The sequence below is a fragment of the Triticum urartu genome, chromosome 1A (genome assembly GCF_056163025.1).
Source record: "Triticum urartu cultivar PI428250 chromosome 1A, HENAU_Tu73, whole genome shotgun sequence".
NCBI classification, from domain to species: domain Eukaryota; kingdom Viridiplantae; phylum Streptophyta; class Magnoliopsida; order Poales; family Poaceae; genus Triticum; species Triticum urartu.
Window position 1 is genome coordinate 523,276,430 of NC_141873.1, and position 11,051 is coordinate 523,287,480.

Consider the following 11,051-nt stretch of genomic DNA (forward strand, 5'->3'; position numbering starts at 1 on the left):
TTAACCGTGCAATTCTCTTCTTCTTAATCAATGAAAATAGCAAATCTTTTGCCCCGTTTCAAAAAAAAAAACAATACTGTACATGTACATGTACAATACAGGAAGGGAAGAACCACAGCTGCAAGCGACGGCTCATGGCTCAGGAGAAGAGGTACACCAACTCAAAAGATTTCCTGCAAGGCATGGCACATGCTCATTTACTTAGCGGGTGAATGGAGAAACATATGGTGCAGTAAGTGTGCAGTTACAATACAGGACCGACAGAGGTGGCTTACGAGGTTTTCCCGGAAAATGTAGGGATGTAGTTGTAGATCAGGTTGTCCAGCACCTTGTCGGCAGGGGGCCTGTTTGGCGACTTGCGGGCTTGGCTGTTTCACGACAGAGCGAAGAAGGGTGAGATAAACACGCTGTTCTTACCCTTTTTCACGAGCTGTTGCTTTGCAGTAGGAAAGTATGGAATTCATGCATTGGAGGAAGACAACGGTGCAAGATACCAGTTTTCTTTTCCCTCAGGCTGCGTGTGTTTTGAGCGTTGATGTTTTATTAATAACTATGTCCCCTTTAGGGGGTTGCGATGGGCAACAAACTGTGAACTCGCTTCATTTCTTTAAAATGCAACTGGGCACAAAGCTGTTTTGAAATGCAACTGGGCACAAAGCCTTATTCACAAACAAGTTGCCCAACAGGAGCCATACAAACGTACACAGGACCTATACCTGCTTAGTAGGGAAACTAGGACACCATAAAATGATTTTGAATAGGTAATCCGCCATTCCGTGAAGTATGGTTTTCATCACAGAATGAGGGCATGGTCAACATGAATGTGAATAAGCAGATGATGTGTTGCTTATAACGAATAAAGAGAGTATTACAAACCTGATAAAGTAGTTGGCAAAATTTTGTGTCACTTGTACTGCATCCTCGCTGTGTGGAATCATTGGTTTACGCCATTCGAAAATGGCTTTCTGCAGCAAGTGAACAAGCTAATTATAGTCTGACCTCTGAATATATTACGTTTGCCTAAGTGATCTGGCCAAATGAAGAAATATCATGGACTGAATAGTTTAAAGACAAACATTTTGATAGCAGCCTAGTAATATATAGTCCTAAAAAATGTCAAACAAGAATAAATGGGATGCAAAAATGTGCACAGGCATGCGAACAGATTAGTGGAATACCGACTTTAATTTCAAAAACAACCAGCAGCACTACAGTCAGCATACCTCAGGGTGCCACTGAGTGCAAGTGATAGGATATTTCTGTGCTTCAACGGTTGAGACGTAAACCTGATTTGCCAAAGGAAAGTAAATTAGTTTGCTGTTTCTTTATACATTGATTTAGCACTACCTCTGAATTAGGCTGGTTGAGTCCAAACCAGTTAAGTACTAGGAAAAAGATGACATATTGTACCTCACCATTTTCATCAGGGGATATAGTCAGAATCTTGAAGAAACTTGATAACGCATCATTCTCGCGCAATCTCTTTGGAGATATACCATACTTTGACCAGTTAAGAAAATAAACCATGTTAGGGAAAACAAGGAGATAAAGATAGTTATTCTGCAATCTCCATAAAAAGTTGCTGTTTTAAATTGACAGTCATGATTTGGTTGAACCAAGTATATCATGTCAATGTTAATATCGAGTGAAGGTCAAAGATAAAATGTGATGAGTACCCAAGATTCTTCTTCTAATACAAAACGACACGCATCCAATGCGTGTTCAAGGAGAAAAGGAGCACCCAGGATTCTACTTACTTTGTGGTTTTGCATGACAAGACAACTGGTGCTGAGTTTCTTGATGAGATCAGGATGAAATCTGCGAATTTGGATCACTTCTATTAGACAGGTATACAAGGGATATTAGAAGCCAAGCCACAAAGAGTCAATAGAAGACGGTATTTGTGCCATAAAAATGTACGGAGCGACAAGGTTATATCTTAGATAAATGGATAACATCAAGCGTAGTGCCTGTGGTTCAGGGGGCATTCTAGATATAATATTACATCTATAATCTAACCAACTGCATAGTTGACATCAATTTAATTCATTTTTGCTATTTCAAGTTTGATGAAGCTGGCGTCTAAACCTGAAATTTCATTTGCAATGCAGTGTACTGTAAACTGTAAGCTTAATTGCATTTTCTCTGTAATGAAAACCTAACATACATAATCTTTTTGTATAGGCCGGGACAAGAAACATGGTCTTTGCAAGTGCCCATGCAGACTTTCAGTTGATAGAGGAAAATGAGAAAGCTGCACAAGTTTGGTACCAATACGATTTTCTCCTGCAAATAAAAGATGACCATGCAGTACCTACACCTTTCAAATATATATTAGAATCCCTACCTTCCAAATACTGATCCCTGAAGTGAAGAATAATTGGGGAACTGGAGAGTTGATGCTTGATCTGAGGCGTGGAATGACTCCAAAATATTATTGTCCTAATACCAATATAGAGAAAAGAGCCAGTTGTCAGTTTGTAGATACAAAACACAAACTTGGTATGGAACACACTAAGTGTCTATGTCCTGTTCCCAGGAACAGAACAGTGCAGCCGACCAACCGGTTCTTCACTGCATCACATGACTACATGAGGGCGGCAAGAGCAAATGTATACTTTTAAATTCTAACACATCATTTTTCTTCAGGCAGATATCTCAATTTGAGGCTGTCCTAATAATATAATAATTTCAAATTATTTCTGTACTTTAGCAACTAAATTTGCATGTTGACGTCTATAATTTTTGTTCATTATCTTAGAAAAAAGAGAAATTACCTTGCTCACAATCATGCTTACAAGCTCAAAGCCAAGACACTGTGCAAACAATGGAAATGGAACTCCTGCATCATTTTTGTCCAAGACATACTACAGAAGATAAACAAAGAAAGTGAGAATTATCCAGTAACGTTTGGTCCCATTCTGTGTGAACTAGGACCAATAATATGATGTTACCATACTGTGATATAGTATGTTCTTAATAATGGAAGCAAGTACAGAGCAGAAGTGAGTAACATGTCTGAAACACACAGAAGCTGCCTAATAGATAGGTACCTGAAACACTTTCTTAATCGTCTCAAAATATGGACCCCTTTTCACTGATCCACCAGTAAACAGCACACCATTCACCAAACTGAGTTTCTGCAGTAAAAGGGACACAGGCAAAACTATCAGAAATTACTACCTAAGAGATAAGATGTAGGTACTACTGAGCAAGCAGGGGGCTACCAAGTAAAAGTAACTAATAGGTGATCTGTTGTCCTGAGATCAAATGACTGCAGAACACGAACAATATTTAATTATTTATAGTAGTCAGAGACATGATAGGTTAACTGTTTCATCTAGATCTTTTTTTAAACATGTTTCACCTTGATCTGAAACAGATGAACAGTAACACAAGCTAGTTAGACACTGAGTGATCAAGTCACGATCCACCTTGCTACTGTATTTGATTTGTCATTCCTATGTAAACATGTACTTTAAATGTAGAGAAATTCTAAATAACCAGAACTACGAATGTTCGTTTCTGCACTGTTAGAAAATGATTTTAACTTGTACATAGAGTACATAGTAAGTTGACTATCAAGTATTTTAGTTTGACTTGCAAAGAACTGGCAGTTGTCAGATAGAACTACAATCACATTTAAGCAGCAGAAAGAGAAAGGCGGAGGGAGGGAGGGGATCTGGAAGCGCTGACCTCGAGGAGGCGCTCGTCGGGCTCGTTGTAGATGAGCGGGATGACGCGGGCGCCGCCGGCCTCGACGAACTTGACGTAGGAGGCGCCGATGTAGGAGGTGGAGGTGCCGTTGTCGATCCTCCCGGCCGCGCCGTCGCCCGGGTGCGTGACGATGCCGATCACGGGGCGGTCGTAGACGGCCGGGTCCGCCGGCGCGGCGCAGGCCCCGGCGCGCGGCAGCCGGATGACGCCCGGCGCGGCCGCCGACGAGGTCCCGAGGAGGGCGAGCAGGAGGAGGAGGGGGAGCAGGTGCCGGGGAGGAGAAGCCATGTGGAGGTGTGTGAACAATTGGACTGTGCCGGCTGGGAGTGGGCTCGCTTCAAGCAGGTCGCTTTTGTTATCGCCTCGTGGCTGGACTCCAGAGGAGGATTATACTTGAATTCCATAATAATAGGAGCATGTGGTTCGCGCGGCGATCTGGAAAATGGATCTGCTGGGAGAGGAGGTAGCGGAACGTGCAAACCTCATCTGTTTTCGAAAATAACAACCGCTCTCACGCGTTAGAGCATTACTAGTAGTACCCCTAAACTCTCAAACCTTCATAAATAACTGCTTTTTTATGGGTTGCAACAGAAAAAAACACAAAGACTAGAACCCCTAAACCCTCAAACCCTCAAAAAAAAAGTAAGGGTCCAACCCTCAAACCCAATTTCGAACCGTAAAAGTGAGGGCTGGAGGGGGGCGCTCGACCCCAGCCCGCACTCCCTTCCCCCGTCGCGCGGGAGGGAAGTTTCCCTTCCCAACCTCCCGCCTCTCGGCCTCCCGCGCCGCCGGCCGTCGCCCGCCGCCAATCCGGCCAGCCCCCCGCCTCCCCTTGACGCCGCCGCCGTCTCGCCCCTGCGCCACGCTCCCCGCCGCCAGATCCGCCCTTCCCCGCCTCCCCTCGACGCCCCCCGCCTCCCGCCCTGCGCCCCCGGCCGCCCCGCCCCGAGCCCCGCCCCCCGGCCTCCCGCGCCGCCGCCTCCCGCCCCGGCGTCCCGCCCCCCGGCCTCCCGCGCCGCCGCCTCCCGCCCCGGCGTCCCGCCCCGGCGCCCCGCCCCCGCCCGCCCGCATCAGCCTTCGGCCCCGCCCCGCCCCCCAGTCGCCTCCCGCCCCCAGCCGCCTCCCGCCCCCCCAGAGGCCAGAGGCAGGCCGGCCTCCTCGAGCCGCCGCGCCAGACGCCCCCGCCTCCCCTCGACGCCGGCCGTCGCCCGCCCCCAACCCGCAGGTATGCTTCCTGTTCTTCCTTTTTGTTTTATTTTTTTCCTTTTTGATTCATTGTTGGCACTCACAATTTATTGTTTGTTGTATTGTGTAGATGGAGGTGAACAACAACGACATGGACTCGTTGTCCGATTCGTCGGGTTGGTCGTCATCCGACGATTCGGACATCGACGAGTTGTTGCAAGACGACGACGTCGAGATGATGAGCCTCCTCATCGACGTGCAATCCTTTGAAAACCGCGTGAGGCTGGTGGATCAGAGGAGAGGGTCGAAGATGGGGCGAGTCACCATCTACCGGAACCGCGCTCTAGGACACGAGCATTTGATGGAAGACTACTTCGCAGAGGTACCTACATACCCTCCTCGTCTCTTCCGCAGAAGGTACCGAATGCGGCGTAGTTTGTTTGTGAAGATTGTCAACGATTGTGAGGCCGCCTCCTATTACTTTAAACGTCGTAGATCCGCCGCCGGTATCATGGGGTTTGGTGCATATCAAAAGATATCGACGGCAATGCGGGTACTCGCTTATGGCATACCCGCGGATTATACCGACGAGTATCTTCGCATTGGGCAAGATACAACCACGGAGTCAGTCCGTAGGTTTGCCAAGTTGGTCATTCGGCTGTACGGTGAGCAGTATCTGTTGGAAATATGCCCTAGAGGCAATAATAAAAGCATTATTATTATATTTCCTTGTTCATGATAATTGTCTTTATTCATGCTATAATTGTGTTATCTGGAAATCGTAATACATGTGTGAATAATAGACACCAACATGTCCCTAGTAAGCCTCTAGTTGACTAGCTCGTTGATCAACAGATAGTCATGGTTTCCTGACTATGGGCATTGGATGTCATTGATAACGAGATCACATCATTAGGAGAATGATGTGATGGACAAGACCCAATCCTAAACATAGCATAAGATCGTATAGTTCGTTTGCTAGAGTTTTCCAATGTCAAGTATCTTTTCCTTAGACCATGAGATCGTGTAACTCCCGGATACCGTAGGAGTGCTTTGGGTATACCAAACGTCACAACGTAACTGGGTGACTATAAAGGTATACTACGGGTATCTCTGAAAGTGTCTGTTGGGTTGACACGGATCAAGACTGGGATTTGTCACTCCGTATGACGGAGAGGTATCACTGGGCCCACTCGGTAATGCATCATCATTATGAGCTCAAAGTGACCAAGTGTCTGGTCACGGGATCATGCATTACGGTACGAGTAAAGTGACTTGCCGGTAACGAGATTGAACGAGGTATTGGGATACCGACGATCGATTCTCGGGCAAGTAACATACCGATTGACGAAGGGAATTGTATACGGGGTTGCTTGAATCCTCGACATCGTGGTTCATCCGATGAGATCATCGAGGAGCATGTGGGAGCCAACATGGGTATCCAGATCCCGCTATTGGTTATTGACCGGAGAGCGATCTCGGTCATGTCTACATGTCTCCCGAACCCGTAGGGTCTACACACTTAAGGTTCGGTGACGCTAGGGTTGTAGGGATATGTATATGCAGTAACCCGCATGTTGTTCGGAGTCCCGGATGAGATCTCGGACGTCACGAGGAGTTCCGGAATGGTCCGGAGGTAAATAATTATATATAGGAAGTGCTATTTCGGCCATCGGGACAAGTTTCGAGGTCACCGGTATTGTACCGGGACCACCGGAGGGGTCCCGGGGGTCCACCGGGTGGGGCCACCTGTCCCGAGGGCCACATGGGCTGTAGGGGGTGCGCCTTGGCCTACATGGGCCAAGGGCACCAGCCCCAAGAGGCCCATGCGCCTAGGGTTTCCAAAGGGGAAGAGTCCCACAAGTGGAAGGCACCCCTAGGTGCCTTGGGGGGGAGAGAAACCTCCCTTGGCCACCGCCCCCCTAGGAGATTGGATCTCCTAGGGCCGGCGCCCCCCTAGGCCCTCCTATATATAGTGGGGGAAGGAGGGCTTTTTCACCCATGCCTTTGGTTGCCTCCTTCTCCCTCTCCAACTCCTCCTCCTCCTCCATAGTGCTTAGCGAAGCCCTGCCGGAGTACTGCAGCTCCATCACCACCACGCCGTCGTGCTGCTGCTGGAGCCATCTTCCTCAACCTCTCCTCTCCCCTTGCTGGATCAAGAAGAAGGAGACGTTACGCTGACCGTACGTGTGTTGAACGCGGAGGTGCCGTCCGTTCGGTGCTAGGATCTCCGGTGATTTGGATCACGTCGTGTTCGACTACATCATCCCCGTTCCTTGAACGCTTCCGCTCGCGATCTACAAAGGTATGTAGATGCATCCGATCACTCGTTGCTAGATGAACTCATAGATGGATCTTGGTGAAACCGTAGGAAATTTTTTGTTTTCTGCAACGTTCCCCAACAGTGGCATCATGAGCTAGGTCTATGCGTAGTTCTTCTTGCGCGAGTAGAACACAATTTGTTGTGGGCGTAGATTTGTCATTGCCGCTACTAGTCTTATCTTGCTTCAGCGGTATTGTGGGATGAAGCGGCCCGGACCAACCTTACACGTACGCTTACGTGAGACCGGTTCCACCGACTAACATGCACTAGTTGCATAAGGTGGCTGGCGGGTGTCTGTCTCTCCCACTTTAGTTGGAGCGGATTCGATGAAAAGGGTCCTTATGAAGGGTAAATAGAAGTTGACAAATCACGTTGTGGCTTTCACGTAGGTAAGAAAACGTTCTTGCTAGAACCCTGATTCAGCCACGTAAAACTTGCAATAACAATTAGAGGACGTCTAACTTGTTTTTGCAGCAAGTGCTTTGTGATATGATATGGCCAAAGTTGTGATGAATGATGAATGATCTATATGTGATGTATGAGATGTTCATGCTATTGTAATAGGAATCACGACTTGCATGTCGATGAGTATGACAACCGGCAGGAGCCATAGGAGTTGTCTTTATTTTTTATATGACCTGCGTGTCATTGAGAAACGCCATGTAAATTACTTTACTTTATTGCTAAACGCGTTAGCCATAGTAGTAGAAGTAATAGTTGGCGAGCAACTTCATGGAGACACGATGATGGAGATCATGGTGTCAAGCCGGTGACAAGATGATCATGGAGCCCCAAGATGGAGATCAAAGGAGCTATGTGATATTGGCCATATCATGTCACGTTTATTATTTGATTGCATGTGATGTTTATCATTTTTTTGCATCTTGTTTACTTAGAACGACGGTAGTAAATAAGATGATCCCTCATAATAATTTCAAGAAGTGTTCCCCCTAACTGTGCACCGTTGCGACAGTTCGTTGTTTCGAAGCACCACGTGATGATCGGGTGTGATAGATTCTAACGTTCACATACAACGGGTGTAAGACAGATTTACACATGCAAACACTTAGGTTGACTTGACGAGCCTAGCATGTACAGACATGGCCTCGGAACACAGAAGACCGAAAGGTCGAGCATGAGTCGTATAGAAGATACGATCAACATGAAGATGTTCACCGACGTTGACTAGTCCGTCTCACGTGATGATCGGACACAACCTAGCTAACTCGGATCATGTTATACTTAGATGACTAGAAGAGGGATGTCTATCTAAGTGGGAGTTCATTATAATTTGATTAGATGAACTTAATTATCATGAACTTAGTCTAAAATCTTTACAATATGTCTTGTAGATCAAATGGCCAACGTAGTCCTCAACTTCAACGCGTTCCTAGAGAAAACCAAGCTGAAAGACGATGGCAGCAACTACACGGACTGGGTCCGGAACCTGAGGATCATCCTCATAGCTGCCAAGAAAGATTATGTCCTACAAGCACCGCTGGGTGACGCACCTGTTCTCCCTGCAGAACAAGACGTTATGAACGCTTGGCAGGCACGTACCGATGACTACTCCCTCGTTCAGTGCGGCATGCTTTACAGTTTAGAGCCGGGGCTCCAAAAGCGTTTTGAGAGACACGGAGCATATGAGATGTTCGAAGAGCTGAAAATGGTTTTCCAAGCTCATGCCCGGGTCGAGAGATATGAAGTCTCCGACAAATTCTTCAGCTGTAAGATGGAGGAAAATAGTTCTGTCAGTGAGAACATACTCACTATGTCTGGGTTACATAACCGCTTGACTCAGCTGGGAGTTAATCTCCCGGATGATGCGGTCATTGACAGAATCCTCCAGTCGCTTCCACCAAGCTACAAGAGCTTTGTGATGAACTTCAATATGCAGGGGATGGAAAAGACCATTCCTGAAGTATTTGCTATGCTGAAATCAGCAGAGGTAGAAGTCAAGAAGGAACATCAAGTGTTGATGGTCAATAAAACCACTAAGTTCAAAAATGGCAAGGGTAAAAAGAACTTCAAGAAGGACGGCAAGGTAGTTGCCGTGCCCAGCAAGCAAGCTGCCGGGAAGAAGCCAAAGAATGGACCCAAGCCCGAGACTGAGTGCTTTTATTGCAAGGGAAGTGGTCACTGGAAGCGGAATTGCCCCAAATACTTAGCGAACAAGAAGGCCGGCAAAACAAAAGGTATATGTGATATACATGTAATTGATGTGTACCTTACCAGTACTCGTAGTAGCTCTTGGGTATTTGATACCGGTGCAGTTGCTCACATTTGTAACTCAAAGCAGGAGCTGCGGAATAAGCGGAGACTGGTGAAGGACGAGGTGACGATGCGCGTCGGGAATGGTTCCAAGGTCAATATGATCGCCGTCGGCACGCTGCCTCTTCATTTACCTACGGGATTAGTTTTAAACCTCAATAATTGTTATTTAGTGCCAGCTTTGAGCATGAACATTGTATCGGGATCTCGTTTAATTCGAGATGGCTACTCATTTAAATCCGAGAATAATGGTTGTTCTATTTATATGAGAGATATGTTTTATGGTCATGCTCCTATGGTGAATGGTTTATTCTTAATGAATCTCGAGCGTAATGCTAACATGTTCATAGTGTGAATACCAAAAGATGTAAGGTTGATAATGATAGTACCACATACTTGTGGCACTGCCGCCTTGGTCACATAGGTGTCAAACGCATGAAGAAGCTCCATGCAGATGGACTTTTAGAGTCTCTTGATTATGAATCATTTGACACGTGCGAACCATGCCTCATGGGTAAAATGACCAAGACTCCGTTCTCAGGAACAATGGAGCGAGCAACCAACTTATTGGAAATCATACATACTGATGTGTGCGGTCCAATGAGTGTTGAGGCTCGCGGTGGCTATCGTTATGTTCTCACCCTCACTGATGACTTGAGTAGATATGGGTATATCTACTTAATGAAACACAAGTCTAAAACCTTTGAAAAGTTCAAGGAATTTCAGAGTGAGGTTGAGAATGAACGTGACAGGAAAATCAAGTTTCTACGATCAGATCGTGGAGGAGAATACTTGAGTCACGAATTTTGCACACACTTAAGAAAATGTGGAATAGTTTCACAACTCACGCCGCCTGGAACACCTCAGCGTAATGGTGTGTCCGAACATCGTAATCGCACTCTATTAGATATGGTACGATCTATGATGTCTCTTACCAATTTACCGCTATCTTTTTGGGGCTATGCTTTAGAGACTGCCGCATTCACTTTAAATAGGGCTCCGTCGAAATCCGTTGAGATGACACCGTATGAATTATGGTTTGGGAAGAAACCTAAGCTGTTGTTTCTAAAAGTTTGGGGATGCGATGCTTATGTCAAGAAACTTCAACCCGAAAAGCTCGAACCCAAGTCGGAAAAATGCGTCTTCATAGGATACCCTAAAGAAACTATTGGGTATACCTTCTACCTCAGATCCGAAGGCAAGATCTTTGTTGCCAAGAATGGATCCTTTCTAGAGAAAGAGTTTCTCTCGAAAGAAGTAAGTGGGAGGAAAGTAGAACTTGATGAAGTATTATCTCTTGAACCGAAAAATGGCACAACTCAAGAAAATGTTCCTGAGGTGCCTGCACCGACTAGAGAGGAAGTTGATGATAATGATCAAGATACTTCTGATCAAGCTCCTACTGAAATTCGAAGGTCCACAAGGACACGTTCCGCACCAGAGTGGTACGGCAACCCCGTCTTAGAAATCATGTTGTTAGACAACGGTGAACCTTCGAACTATGAAGAAGCGATGGCGGGCCCGGATTCTGACAAATGGCTAGAAGCCATGAAAT

General features: G+C 46.3%; 1 protein-coding gene across 1 annotated transcript; it reads right to left on the bottom strand.

The window, feature by feature from the left end:
• LOC125524873 (gamma-glutamyl hydrolase 1) lies at window positions 1–4,090 on the bottom strand. Its single transcript, XM_048689907.2, has 10 exons — window positions 3,697–4,090; window positions 3,054–3,140; window positions 2,778–2,867; window positions 2,348–2,442; window positions 1,758–1,818; window positions 1,411–1,500; window positions 1,224–1,286; window positions 877–965; window positions 276–368; window positions 1–173 (listed from the first exon to the last, which is right to left on the bottom strand). The coding sequence occupies exons 1-10, from the start codon at window positions 4,003–4,005 to the stop codon at window positions 140–142; spliced, it is 1,011 nt and encodes a 336-aa protein (XP_048545864.1). The 5' UTR covers window positions 4,006–4,090; the 3' UTR covers window positions 1–139.
• Between the last annotated feature and the right edge of the window lie 6,961 nt (window positions 4,091–11,051).

Excerpts from the sequence above, each read along its gene's own strand:
- LOC125524873 (XM_048689907.2), bottom strand. The coding sequence starts at position 4,005 with ATGGCTTCTCCTCCCCGGCACCTGCTCCCCCTCCTCCTCCTGCTCGCC. Across the intron at positions 1,501-1,757 it reads TTGTCATGCAAAACCACAAA|TATGGTATATCTCCAAAGAG; the intron begins GTAAGTAGAATC and ends AACTGGTCAAAG. Across the intron at positions 1,287-1,410 it reads CCCCTGATGAAAATGGTGAG|GTTTACGTCTCAACCGTTGA; the intron begins GTACAATATGTC and ends TTGGCAAATCAG.